General features: G+C 51.7%; 3 protein-coding genes across 3 annotated transcripts; 1 reads left to right on the forward strand and 2 right to left on the reverse strand.

The window, feature by feature from the left end:
* Window positions 1-960: 960 nt before the first annotated feature.
* Window positions 961-1,836, forward strand: AA0111_g3985 (hypothetical protein; the record flags this gene model as incomplete). Its single annotated transcript, XM_028649932.1, has 1 exon — window positions 961-1,836. One exon carries the CDS (start codon window positions 961-963, stop codon window positions 1,834-1,836), a length of 876 nt encoding a protein of 291 aa, XP_028508508.1.
* A 6,674-nt stretch (window positions 1,837-8,510) lies between these two features.
* AA0111_g3986 (hypothetical protein) lies at window positions 8,511-9,409 on the reverse strand (the record flags this gene model as incomplete). Its single annotated transcript, XM_028649933.1, has 3 exons — window positions 8,511-8,666; window positions 8,722-9,162; window positions 9,218-9,409. The coding sequence occupies 3 exons, from the start codon at window positions 9,407-9,409 to the stop codon at window positions 8,511-8,513; spliced, it is 789 nt and encodes a 262-aa protein (XP_028508505.1).
* Window positions 9,410-11,274: 1,865 nt separating this feature from the next.
* On the reverse strand, window positions 11,275-13,267 carry AA0111_g3987 (hypothetical protein; the record flags this gene model as incomplete). Its single annotated transcript, XM_028649934.1, has 3 exons — window positions 11,275-11,547; window positions 11,690-13,036; window positions 13,088-13,267. 3 exons carry the CDS (start codon window positions 13,265-13,267, stop codon window positions 11,275-11,277), a joined length of 1,800 nt encoding a protein of 599 aa, XP_028508506.1.
* Between the last annotated feature and the right edge of the window lie 891 nt (window positions 13,268-14,158).

Genomic DNA, 14,158 nt, shown 5'->3' on the forward strand with positions numbered 1-14,158 from the left:
ACTAAGACATTCAGCGTACAAGATCCGTTATTATTTGTGCCCAACGCTGCATGCAGCGGCAATACATAAGATTACGCTCTTGGCGTTTACTGTTTCTGCGCTATACGTCTAATGCGCCCGAGCACATATGCGCACCAATGACGGTGTTTTATGGTAGTGATTCATAGCGATTACAATACCTCTCGCTAACAAACAGCATCGAGGCGCAATCGGATATTCGGCTGAGCTTGCTCCTCTGGTATGTTGGTTCCTCGTCCTGTGATGCGTTTGGCCACACATCTGGTTCGGAAAACATTCTAGCGCCTCGGCAGATCAGCGACCATGAGGTCATCTTCCCCGAGTAATTCGATGCGCTTGATCGTTTCGCACGTCATGAATATTGGACAACGAAAGATTCTCCAGGGGGAGGCTCAAGTTGTGGTCCACAGTGAGCAGGTATCCAACTTCGGTCTGGCAACTTGTGCAGTCCTGCGCTTGTTATAGCAGATTAACGGCGCTTCTGCGGCACCTGCTCACCGTCGCCCAAAGAGCAACACAGTTCAGCCACAAAAGATCCATACAATTTAGCCCATAGATTGGTAGGATCGCCGGCAGCTTGTCAGGCACCCAATTCAAATTACAAGGTTAGCCTTAGCTGGCAGGGTGGCGGGTCCCAACTGACCAAGCTTTACCCTTTGCCCCAGGCTTTCTTTCATGACGCAGGGCAGTGCAACCCATGTCTCTGACCGGCGTAACCTTAAAGACCCACGCCTGCCTCTTCGCAAAGTCGTATATTGATCCAACCCTATACCTAGCAAGTTGCTACACAATCACAGAGCAAACTTCTTACGCTCTTCTCTCGCATACTCCACTACCACTAGAACATCCTTGTAACTTCCTCGGTAATACCTCGACCCGACACTTGGCGTCGTGCATTACATCCGCGACCCTCTCGTATCACCCTCACACATCAACTTCACCATGAAGTTCTCACAGTTCCTCACCGGCCTCGTTGTCGCACAGGCAATCAGCGCCGCATCGATACCTGAATCAAACGCCCTCAATGTCCTCGAAGACCGACGAGTTGTCCCTGCCTCTGAACTTGTCTCACCAGACCATACCCTAGAGCGTCGCAAAGGAGGAGGAGGACGAGGAGGAGGAAGCAGTGGTGGCAGCAGCGGAGGTGGTCGCTCAGGTGGGAGCAGCGGAGGCGGCACCCCCGGACGTACATCGCCAACCTCGAATGCTGGTGGTTCCACAAGTGCAGGCTCAGGTCGACCGCGCACTTTCGCTGGCGGACGGTATTACGGCGGCGGCGCTGCAACACCCTACACCGCTGGTTCACGGACGCCCAAGGGACTCATTGCCGGTGCCCTGCTCCTGCCTGCTACCATGCTGCTCATCATGCCCGGTCTGTGGTTGTACAGCACCTATCCCTACTATTACAACAATCCCTACCGCTTCTACAATCAGTCCGCCACCAACGACGACAACGACAACAACAATAACAACGACCGCCGCGAATTATGGGTCCGTCAAACCCAGGGCCGCAACGAGTCTCTCCCTGTCATGTGTGTGTGCGAGGAGGGCTTTGTATGTGGTTGCGACGAGAACGATGATCAGCAGTATCTCAACGACCTTGTTGGCAATGGCAGCTATGCTGCGCTCAACAAGACTCTTGTCACCGTCTCAGATGTCAACGGTACCAAGACTCTTGTTCTCAACGGTACTCTTGAAAAGGGTACTACTGCGCCTGGTGGCTCTGATGATGACAGCGCAGCTATCAACTTGAAGGTTGGAAAGTACGCTGGGTACTATGCCCTTGGCATGATGGTGTTTGCCGGTGTCCTCATGTGAAGACACCTCAACACTTGGCTTCGTCGTTTGGAGATGTATAATATTATGATGCTACGACTGCTTAGAAGAACACTAAGGCGCTTGGAGGTTTTTGTTTTTGCTTCGGAGGATCTTGTTTTCAAAGAGATAGTTGATCCTGTTGGCACTAGAGGATGATTTGGTGATACCCTCAAGTCTATTTCTTTGTTGGTATCCATCGGCTTTTAGGATTTCATTTATACGTTACCAATCCATACTAAAGATTTACCTATTACTTTATTTGCACCATATTGACATGGCGATTCCACTTTGTACTTTGGCGTCAGCTTATCTAAATGTAAAGCCATAAGTATAGCTACAGTACATGTATATCTTGTCTAAGCTATCTGGGAATGAATATGCTCCATTCGTAGGCGCCCTTGGCTCCCTGAGAATGCCGGTTCGCTTATATCAAACGCAGGAATTCCGGTCAAGACCGTGCCGCCTCGTCGCAGATCCACATGTCGTTGCGCTTTTGTGGCACCAACATGCGGGGTACCACTGCAGCAAACACATCCGGAGATAAAAGAGAAGGCGGTGTATGCCATCTATGGACGAGCCTAGGTGTGATCTGGCACTCAACATCATCGGTATTTCTGTCAGACATCTGGGGGAATCGTCGAGCATATCTTTTGCCCTATTTCCGGTGAGTGGTAACTAGGCAGTGCCGACATCGTTGTAGGACCCGAGACAGTCGCCCGGTCCCAGATCTATGGAAGGGGTGGGCGAGATTGTGCGTGGGGTATTTGGCTTGATGCAAGTCAGCTGACGCGGGGTCGAAGCGGTGAAGTAGACTATCGTGTAATTGCTACTTGGGAACATATGAAGCGATAGTCGGCCTGAACAGGCAGTGCTCGCTTGCCCATGCAGACGTTTCTGCAGGATATGATAGGACTACGAAGCGCGGGTATATATCGGTGGTAAGGCTGCTCTGTCAGCTTCGTGGCGCTTGCAATATAGCATCTTCATTCCTTGGCTGACCTATCTCATGATCGATGCTGTGTTTTCTTCGCTCCAGTTATGACAAACTAAAGTGTGCGCGTACGCGCGTCATCACGAGTTTGTTGGAGTTTAAGGCCGAGGAAAAGGGACACCCGACGCAGTGCGTCGCATTCCGGTCTGTTGCTATATTTTGGCTGGCACCTAGAGGTAGACACGATTATATGCGAAGGTTGCAGATGCGGTCGGTATAGTGTTTGCTCTCCGGAATTATTCTGTGGTGCTGCCTATTGCCCTTGGCCCAGCTAGATCGTGGTTGTGCTCGTCGGGCTTCCCAAAGATGAAGTCACTGCTCGATTGTACGCACCATTACGACGAAACACTACAGCCTTGGTTTATTCAAGGGTCAAGCCAAGTATTGTTACACCATCACAGTCTTCTGATGAGACCAGACGCAGAAAGGGGGCCAAATGCTCTGGTAGATTGTGGGCCTAAAGTGTTCGTTCGCTGGAACAAGTAATCCTATTATGTGGCGGGTGTGACACCCACACTCTCTCGAAACGATCCCAACCATGCGAGAGAGAGCTGTGGTTGTGGTCGTGAAAGACGTGACCGGTGGTCGGAGATGCAATCGTGGTAGGGCTGCGTAAGACATGTTGACCGCCACCACGTGTTTCCAGGAAACGGGAGGATGCATAGGGCTGCATGACTGTCGAACGTTGCAGGTCAGCCTCGAGCCGCGTACCAGAGCCGGCAGCAGGGTATTCAGTCCTAACAGGGGACCTGGCGCACGCGCGCCCACCAACCAAAAGATTGCCGTTGGATCGACAAGACTGTTTGGATAAACTTATGACGCGAGCGAAGTATCTTGAAGCTGTCCGCATCTGATTATTTTGGCGGTGTGCTTGATCCTGGACGCAATTGAGGGGCCTTTGCATGGTCGACAGATGCAGAAAGTTACTCAGTAAGTGGTCGCGACCAATAGTGGAGGCGAACAAATAGCTATTTCGAAATATCGACGGTAGCGCGGGTGCGTCAACGCGTAGGTCTCCAGGCAGCACTCAGCTGGTCAGCCTGAAGCTCCAGGCAGTTCCACAGGCCCATGCAGTTCGACAGGATGATGGTGAAAACGGATAGTTCGCGCAGCCATGTAAAGTCATCGACTGTGCAATTAGATGACTTGGGTCCATTGAGAGGTGATCAATGGGGAAGGGCGGAAGGACCAAGAATACCTCATGCTGCCAATTGCCCCACAACGGAATCCCATTGGAGCGATACTCCCTGCACGTGCCCTCCACCCCCAACCTCGACGTCCACGTCGTCGTACTCGCGTTCTTCTTCGCACAGTCGACCTTCAGATCGGTAACAGCGCCCGGTAGGCGCAACGGGCCAACCGAGTACCTTCCAGCGAAAGCGCCGTGGTCCGCGAAGAGGCCCGAGCCTGAGTAATCGACGTCAGAAAAGTCACTGCCCCTCCGTGTCCGCCGAGCCATTACTATATCAGGAAGCGTGGCTGAACCCAGCCAGCTGTCAGATACGATTAGATTCACGCAGGTATCGTGACACCTACTTTGCTAACGTCCGCACCGATTTGCACATGAGCTATTGTGCAGTATCATGGCACGCTCACATGGTCCGCGCGCTACAGGGGTTTTGCATCCCCGGTTAGCTCCCTCCGCGCAAAGACTTGTTATGCATCTTTGCTTTGCTGCGCGCCTTGTCCATAGCTCTACTGATGTGCTCAGCGATCAGGGCATATTACATGGTACCAACCAGAGACCAATCAGAACATGTTACGCACCATCTACGGCAGCTAAAGAGCCTCCAAGAAGCCAACTACGAACCCCTGCCGAGTATCAGGACCATGCCTCTTTTACTATCGTCGACAAGCTAACGGCCGCAATGGCTGTGTTGGTTACCTCTGAGAATCCCATCTTAGCAGCGGCCGGCTGACTGTGCACTCATCCCTACACTTGGTCCCCGTTGCCTGACGGACCTGCGGGTAGTCAACGATGCCTACCGAATGTGGCCCACACTAGCCTATGCGTTCTGACTGTCTTCACTCCCGTTGGTATATATGCTACGGCTTGTCAGGTTGAGTCAGGATTCATCACTACACGTCTCATTCCACGCCTGTCACATTTCTCTACTGCTTCATATCGTTGCATTCAAGCTATATCAAATATTTACAATCTCTCTACCACCTTTTTACTATCGGACACCAACACACACACACACACACACACGAGTACCCGTCAACATGTGCTACCAAGTCATTGAACGCTATTCAGTCTGCCGATGCTTGTACTACAAACACGCAATTGATCCATGCGCCGCTCATGGTCAACGGGGACATGGAATCCAAGAGAAGACGGTTCTTGTTGGCTACGCTTGCAGTACTCATAGCAACCATCGACCTCAAGCCTACCATACAGGCGTCCTACCAGACTCCGGTTACGGAAGCGGTGGATACTCTCCGGCATACCTGCGATAAACCCACGGAGCTGTGTATGGAGACTCGCATTCAGCTGCGAAGACTGGACTATGGCCTTTCTCATAACGCCTACTTGCTTATTACTACGCACTTTATCTTCCTGAGCTGGTTCCTCTGTGCTGTCAATTCAGCAAATTTACGTTCGCACCTTTTCACGATTTTGAAAATATACGCATTACCATGGAGTTCAAGTGGTCTTGGGTTTGTTATGATGGGTTACATGCATGGAAGACGGAAGTAACGGATGGCGGCGTTTGTTTCGGTCTATATTGTACGATCACGAGGACTTGGGAGTTACGAATATTCCCCTCTCCGTTAGAACTGGGAGTAGTGCTATCAGTCTAGATCATTTGATCTTCTTACTCACCGTTCGTAGCGTTAATCTTCAACATCTTTGTGCTATTTTTACGAACACGTTTGAGTCTGCCTTGCGCAAGGCGCCACAGCAATGAAGCCTATTCTTCCAAGACGGAGAATCTTGCCCCACTTTTCTCCCATACTTTTATCTGACTCAACCCGACAAGATGGTATACTCTTAGCTCAATTCGTGTCTAGGTGCTGGAGTGAAGCATCGTAGCGTGTTGAAGAGTTCAGTGCGACGTCATCTTCGCCAAGGGGGCCCACTTTTAGCGGGTTGCTACTTTACCGCTTCTTCACCTTACAAACCTCCCAGTACATACCCAATACTCACCATATCCGTCGGTGTGAGAACCGCCACTCTCCGTTCCACTCATCATCGCATCGTACTTCTCTGCACTATCACAGATCTCGACCATACTCCGACCACACTGCAGGTCGACTCTTACTCCGGCCGTTTCCGACGTCGCCGGTGAACAACATTCGGCAACTACGATCTCGGCGGTTCGGCTGATTGCGCCACAGTCTTTCGGAATCCTTACGACCCCGTGGATACGATACGCCTCGTCATGGCTCTACGAGGGCCGTTGCTTCCGCTGCAAGCTCACGAATCCAAGCTGTAATCGACCACGCGTAGCTTCGGGCGCAGGGCGAAGAGGTCACGTTTCCATATTCAAGGATACCGCGACTGCCGCTGGGGAAATTTAGTTCTTTCATTTTCGTATCTGCGGCTTGCGTGGCTATCCTACGGTCATAGCTTGAGAGCTAGGCATCCATTGCTTCTTGCCATCGGTTGGCCAAGTTCTCCCTGCGCTCTCATCTGCTCACTAGACTCGGAATATATCGAAGTTGTACCCTTGACGATACTCGATGTTTCTAGCACGTCGGTGTATCGATCAGATTTGGAGGAGCCCATTGTTCAAACTCGAGCGAACAAGATATTCACTGAGACTACCCGTACTTGGATTATTGTTATGCCTAGTCTGTTTAACCAGGGCTCTCTGTTTTAAGCTAATATTCCAAGTTAGGCTTCCATGATACTTCGAGAACCCTTGGCGCATCTCTTGCTTCATTCGCTGGCCTATAAGGATTGAATCCGGATCGTTACATTCTAGATCTAGTAATACATGCGTCCCAGCCGAAGGCTTCCCGAACGGTCGCTGCCGGGACCCTCATTCAGCCTTGTGGGCCGCTTGTAAAGACGCTGGGTGTTCAGCCGTTGTATCCACAACGGCAAGACGGGTCGTGGGCCCATGGTCGGCCAGAATTTACCGTCACCGATATGCTGGTGCTCCAAAGGACCCCTGCATTAGCTCAAAGTTCAAAGGAGATTCTACGGATGAGAAGTCGATTCAGTAAATTTGATTGGACATCGAACAAGTACTTTGACAGGCGATGGCAATGCTTACACTGCGTCATCTAGATATGAAGCGTTCCTGTATCTTCATTCGTTCAGGTTTGCCCTGTCGTTCATAGTCTCATCAAGCCAGTGCAGGTTTTGGTTACCGACTCAGCAGTACTCTAAATCGCACAGCGTAAAACAAGAAACACATCCTAGACGGCCACAGGATAAGACATGTCAATTGGCTGGACCAAGCTATCAAGAAGATATCAGGAACCTCGGCAAATTAGTCGTTGGAGCCACTCCAATCATATGCCCTAAAGCCAATCGGCTTGACATTAGGATCCCGCCTTACGTGAGCCTACCCATAGAAGTGTCCTCACTAGTGTACATTTCCATTTCCACCACTAGCACTATCAGTACCATGTCCTGCATGGCAAAATCACAGCCTCAATATGAATATGTTGCCGTCAAACGTATAGTAATGCTTAGTGCTTAGCGGGTATCCTTATTGGGGCGGGTAGAATCCGACTAGTCTTAATTGTCCTGGCGTGATACCAAATCCAGATCTGGCGATGCAGCTGGGTGGAGGCCGATGATGGGCTGAGATGTCTCACAACTAGGATTGTGGAATGCCTTGCAGCGAGGTGGGGTCATGTGCTCTAAACATGTCGGATGGGTTGCATTCGTCTCGCTTACGTATTCGTATCATACTGCGCTGATAGCGATTGTTGTTTCCATTTTGAGACGATGGACATGGTTATTCTCTGGGTTGAATCTATTAGTGAAAAGGTACCCTAGATCAGAGAACTGTGGACGCCATGACCACCTCAGATAACCTGATCACAGTTGTGAAAAAGTTCGTTTTAATTAAGCTGTCCCATAGAAACCAAGACCAATGTCCAGGCTATGCATGCTTATCGACTTTCGAAAGCTATCAAGTGAACCAGTGTGTACATCTTTAGGATATGGTTTGATCCTCAGCGCACAACTCTGAAAAGACGAACTTTTTTGTACCATTATCTGTGACGCGTCGATGTAGGATGACGGCACGACTTCACTACTCTCAAACCGGGTGATCACTCATGAAAAGTATCTCGAATGCTAGGGTATCTTTTCCGCGCACGAGCCCATGCGAATTTGTAGATTCAATAAACTATAGTGTTCCTACATGAGCGTGCATTGGCACAATGTGGACATCAGCGTCGTGATGGTCCTTGATCAGCTTGTTAAGCTATTGTCATAAGGTGCAGGCAGTTGCCTCGTCATACCCATCCGTAAACCCATGGGAAGCCCCAGTACCAGCAGCAATAACCCGTCATAAATACCCAAAAGAGCGGAAGACCAGCCTGTAAATACGAGGCTGATTGTCGTTGATAGACAAGGCAAGAAAGAAGATTCGTAATCATAATATGCACAGAAGAAAAATGTTGAACATGACGCAACGGCACACTGCAAAGAAGAATGTAGGGGTGCAGGTGACGACGTCGGCACAATGGTATCCAGATAGACACCGGGATGCACTTAGGTGCGGATGACGACACCCTGGCGGCGGGTGGTCTTCTCCTCGTACACGTACTCGTCCTCAGAGGAGCAGTCAGATGAATCGTCGGAGTATCCGCAGCGAGCTCCGCCATAGTCGAGTTTGACACGGTCACCAGCGCGCGTAATGCCGTAGCGCTGTGATATGAAGTTAGCGTATGTCTCAAGTGCATTCTGTACAGTCACAGCTTACCTCACAAGTGCAGCATGAGCTACCAGAGCTCACACTGGATGGGCTGGAGCTGTTTGTGGAGCGGCTAGTGAGCGAGGGAACATCGGAGCCTTCGTCAGAGTCGTAGTCTGATTCGTCGGACGACTCTGCGATTTGCTGCTTGGCGAAGCGGCGGTTGAGGTCCTCAAGTGTTGTCTTGTCGTACTGAGTGTTGATAACCTGGCGCGTCTCGTGTGGGCGTTGTGGCTTTGGTGCGACGATACGCTCTGGGCTAAGGCCGCGGCCCTTGGGAATGGAAGCGGTCGAGACGCGGCGTGATTTGCGGTCTGAGCTGGATGTAGTTGTCTTTGAGGTCGATTTGGCAGCCGGGATATCGATGATGTTAAGCTTGCGGCCAGTTGTGGGCTCGGTGGTGTGATCCTTGGCGGGGTCGTGCGAGACGTGGTAGCCGTCGATGATGTACTGGGTAATTGTAAGCTTCCAGCTTATCGCATGGTATATGAGATTGAATACGTACGTAGTACCAGTAACGCTGTCCCTGCTTCAGAGTCTGTCCTTGGAACTTGAATGATCCGACCCAGCCACCGGACTTCTTGGGATCCTTGGAAAGTGGGAGCTGACCCTGATAGCCATCCCAGGAACCGAGCAAGTGCACGGTTTTGCAGTTGGAGGAGGTGCGGAGAGTGAAATTGAGCTGGATAGCGGCCATTGTGATTTTATTTCTTTCTTTCTGTTTTGAAGATAGATATTATGATGTAATCGTTTCTTTCAATTCGTCCAATGCCAAACTAATGGATAGACGTCAAGATTGCTGATGAAGCTGTGTGTGTTGAGAGTTTCGTCGAGGTTTGCGAGTATTGCGTTGTCGTTGTGAGTTTGAAAGTTCGTTTCGAGCAAGTAGAACTGTGTATTACGTTGAAGTGGACCGGCCACAAAGAATTGGATTACTGTAAAAAAGGGTGGGTATAAAGGTCGACGATGGAGTAGTGATTATTAGATGGCACCAGGCCTGGGGAGAGAGTAGAGAGGGAGAAGGGGAGGGGTAAAAAGAATAGACAAAAGACGAACACAACAGCTCTGAACTTGACACACTTGCTGAAGAAAAAAAAGACGAGATGTGAGCGGCTCCAGGCCTACTTATCTATAGACACTGCATCGCACAGCTGCTGAGCGACAATTGGGCGTTAGCGAGGGGCTGGCAAACCGGCGTATTGCACTACGCTGCCTATGGGCCAGGTCCCGCAGCTCCCGGTAGCGATTGATTACCTGGGCTGCGTACACACGCCATGTTCGCAGGGTGCAAGCTGGTAGCGGGTGTGGAGAGCAGTCTATCGAATGTACGGCGAGCGCTTGATGGTGAAGTGGGAGTGGTGGGCGGCCTTGTCGTGTGTAGCCGGGCGTCTTGCTTCTGTGCCCTCATTCGTTGATGCGGGCGGGGAATACATAAGTGGGCCGTCACGCAGCGCACTGGCTTGGGGTGAAAACACCAAACCAATGAGAGGCAGAAGCCGGGTGAGCCATGTGATGTCGGGATGTGCAAGGTGCAGATAAGTTTCTGTCACACTGCAGATTCAACGGGGGATTGTGGCTCGAGGGCTGACGACAGATGCAGAGAAATTTACTTTCCAAGGCTGCTACCTTGATGGCGCTGCAGCCATCCTCCCTGCCGCATACAGACCTATTTACAGTCTTTTCGTACCCGCATCTCAGCTTCTGTCCAATCGTCTGAGCGCAGCTCCATACCGTCCATCACCAAATGTCCCGAACGGGGACAATGGGCGGCTAATAAACTTAGTGGCTTGCAATGCCGTCCAACCACAACATCCCATCGCCAACTTCACTTGAATGCAGCATAAGCCATTTCTCCGGCCACATTCCGGTCACAATGTCCACCATGTGGGAGAAAACCGGAGTCGATAGTGATGATGTGCACAATGTGCATGCAACGGCATGATTTTTTAGAAGAAATTGGTCTGTTAGGGGAAAAGGGAATGAGGTGGAAACGCGGCGGAACAGGAGAGGCACAACACTTCGACATCAGGTACGGGAAGCGACAGCAGACGTGACATTCTCGTTGCCCGACGACGGGCATCTCTACTAAGTAAATGTCATTGCTATCGGGTGCTCGTTCCCCTGTGTACACGAGAAGCAGGGGAGACGCTGAGCTGCTGCTGTGCCATCGACCATCTGCATGATGAGATAGGGCGTCTCTCCTTGACGTCCTTCAAAACCATGGTCTTCCACACTCGTTATTTGATCAAAATTATGCGAGTGCACGGGTAGACCCAGTGAGATCTGATAGACCAGCTGAGCAGAAATCTCAGCATACGCGCCGCAACCAGTACATGGAGGCTACGGGCACACGCGCGTTCATGGCCTGCCCGTTAGCGTAGAATGATGGTCACGCAGACCAGCCACTCCACCGACTGGTTCCTCAACATGCAAAGCTCGCATCTCGACAGGAAGCGGCTTGATCGTACGATCTTGCATGACTAGACGCTGATGCAGCCATAAGGAATCATCAAGTCCAACTTAATGTTGCCATTGTCAGTACAATGTATGCTTCGACCCGGTCTAGCAGCCCAGGAGGTTTGCCAATTCTTCTGGCGTCAGTGTGCTCTTCCTCCTCTTTGGCCTTCCACCGACTCGCGTCTTGACTGGAGACCTGGGTGCCCGCTTCTTAGGGTTTTCTTCGGGCACTTCGGTGCTCTCGTCCGTCTTCTTGGTGGAGATGTCTCCGTCGGTTACAGCGGCTGCTTCCGCGGCCTCTCGTAATTTGTCTTGGACCGATAGCTTCGGCGATCGCTCGTCGGGGTGCACATGTGGGCTTGACAGGCGCTTTTTATTCTGTCGCAAGTTGTTAGATTTATGGAACGACGGGGATTAATATTGGAGGTGTGCCCATTACAAGGGAGGAAGTTGATGGGAATGAGAGGACCACTTTGCTGTCCACCTTTCTGACCTGGTTTGTGGGGGGATCATAACGTACATGGCGTGGTCTGTCTTGACTCGTTCGTCTAGATGCTCGTTCTTCAGATCTTGGTTGTTTGGCTGCAGAGGTCGGACGACTAGTCTTCTCCACTTCCACTAGATCTATCTCAGACGCGCCTGCATTTTCCTCGTCAAGTTGCGACGGTGTGTTTGGAATGGACGCTGAAAAGGCTACCTTGCGAGGCGACCGGATGGGTGGCTTGTTGCCGTTGCTCTCTCTAAGTGCTGTCTGACTAGGTTGCAGCTTAATCCTGAATATGTCAGGCCCAGTTGTTTTGTCTGGTTGTTCGTGCGGTGCAGGTGAGGGAAGTTGATCTTCCTCTTCCCGCTCCTCGGTATCATCCACATCTTCTTCCAAGGCTGAACTTGCGGCATCGTCGGCCTCACTCTCTTCCTGAATTGTAGAGAAGCCTTCTCTGTCGACCATCTCGAATCCTTCACCGAACCCCAATCCCATTCTGAGTTCATCGAGGTTGATGGTGTCGCCGTTGGTCATGCGCTTTCGCCAGGAGTCCATGAGTATAAATGATTCTCGTAGTCGGGCCTCCATCTTCTCCCAACCTGCTCGTAGCCTGTGTATCTCCTCTTCACGCATCTCGACTTCGTCCACTGCCACAAAGTTGGGGTTTGTGAGGAGGTTCTTCAGGTTGTCCAGCACTGTGTCCATGTCATCGGCCAATGTCTCGTAATCGGTGGGTAGCGCGTGCAGCATGTCCTGTCGCGCATCGTCTTCGTCATCGCCTACGACCGAACTCTCTTCTGTGTCTTGTTTGCAACTGACTTCCGGCATGCCTTGTAGCTCCCTCAGTGTCAACAGAGTGCTTCGCACGAGTCCGATGAGGTTGTCATTCTCGTCGCTTAGGCTCTGACTCAAGTGTGTCAGGAACTCGGTCGTCTCCTGCTTCAGGCTGTATTCGGGATCGTCTACATTGGGTGTCTCTTCGCGCACATGGCCTGTGGCAGCGCTCAAGCCTGTACTGCCGGGATTAATGGTGATGCTGGCGCCTACCAAGCCCGTCTTGTTGCCCCGCTGCTGGCTCGTCAAGTGGCTCTTAAGCCTTGCGATCTCCTTGTCGCGCTTTCGTACGTCATTGGTGCAGCTGGTGCGTATTTGGTCGACGGTCGTCTTGAGTCGCTGCATCTCTGCGCGCAACTTTCGCGCCGACGATTCGGCAGTGTGCAGGGCTTTGCGCGCGGATTGCTCCTGCGCCTGGGCGAGCGAGAGCTGCCTCGATAGGTCTGCATTGCGGTTGTGCTGCTTCTCGAGGGCGGCCGTCTGACGCGTCGATTCTGAGCGCAAGTTTCGCAACGTGTCGGCGATGGATTCGCGGTATTCTTGGTCGCGCTATCTACTCATTAGGATCCTCTCTTCCGTGGAACATGCATGTTTGCCTACGTCGCGCTTCAGTATCAGGTCGTGCACCAGGTTGATAATCTGGGCCATGGTGGCCTCTTTCCCCCCTTCTCCCCTCGATGGATGCGCAAACTCAATCGGCTTGCCATTGCGCAACAAGCCCCGGGCAAGCAGTAGGTTGTTGATGTAAGTCGATGCGGTTTTGAGATTGTACGAGTCCATGGTCGTCGCAGCCGTCGTGGTCGGCTTCCGGCGGCGGATGTAGCGGCGTCGTTGAGCTTGAGCTTCTCGTCCAATGTTTGTTTATCCCAGGGTTCCGGCGCCCAGGTAGAAGGAGCAACCGACCAAGCTCGGACCCCAAAACGTTCCGTACCTTCCGCCACGACCCCATCCGACGTGGACATGGTGCCACTGCGACCATCGCGACTACCATGCCCGTCTATAACAGCCCTGCATACAGCCATGTTGTCATTGTTGCGATAATCGCTGCCGTTCGTTTTCGTGTCCACCTCCACTCTCGACTCATCAATTATCGTGCTCGCCAGCGCCATATACTTCTTTAGTGTGCCTGGGCGTGCATATCAGTCAGATGGCCCAGAAGTTTAATGCCACAAGAGTTCTATTCCCCTGAGTTTGGGCCCACCACCAGTGTCTCCACCATGACCATCATCACACCCTCTGCTTATCCCACGAAGCTTCCGGGTAACGGGACTGCAAATCAGCAACCGAGAACCTTCCTCAGGGCTGCATGTGTCCTGTCCCATCCAGGCTAAATACTCATTTTAGCAGACGATATAGCACGAGTACGACGTGCGTCTATTCCCCTCAAATATCGGGCTCGAATCCGGCTCAAGTCTGTAAGCTTTGCAGGCCCTCACACACGATCTGCATTTGTTCCCTTAGTCATGGATCGCCATTGGAGGGGATTACCGTATTCCATGATTCTTCCACGCGACCTGCCCTGGTCAAGGGCGTACCCAGCTTGAGTAGATGCGCTGCATCTCTGCATGGCTGCCGTGGCGTCCGGAGGGAAGACCGGAGGCATCTCGATTCAACATCGGGGAGACTCAGAAGATAGTACTTAATGCACCTCGCCCTGGGAAGGTTGTTCTT

This window comes from Alternaria arborescens (assembly GCF_004154835.1).
Source record: "Alternaria arborescens strain FERA 675 chromosome Unknown contig_7, whole genome shotgun sequence".
Classification (NCBI taxonomy): domain Eukaryota; kingdom Fungi; phylum Ascomycota; class Dothideomycetes; order Pleosporales; family Pleosporaceae; genus Alternaria; species Alternaria arborescens.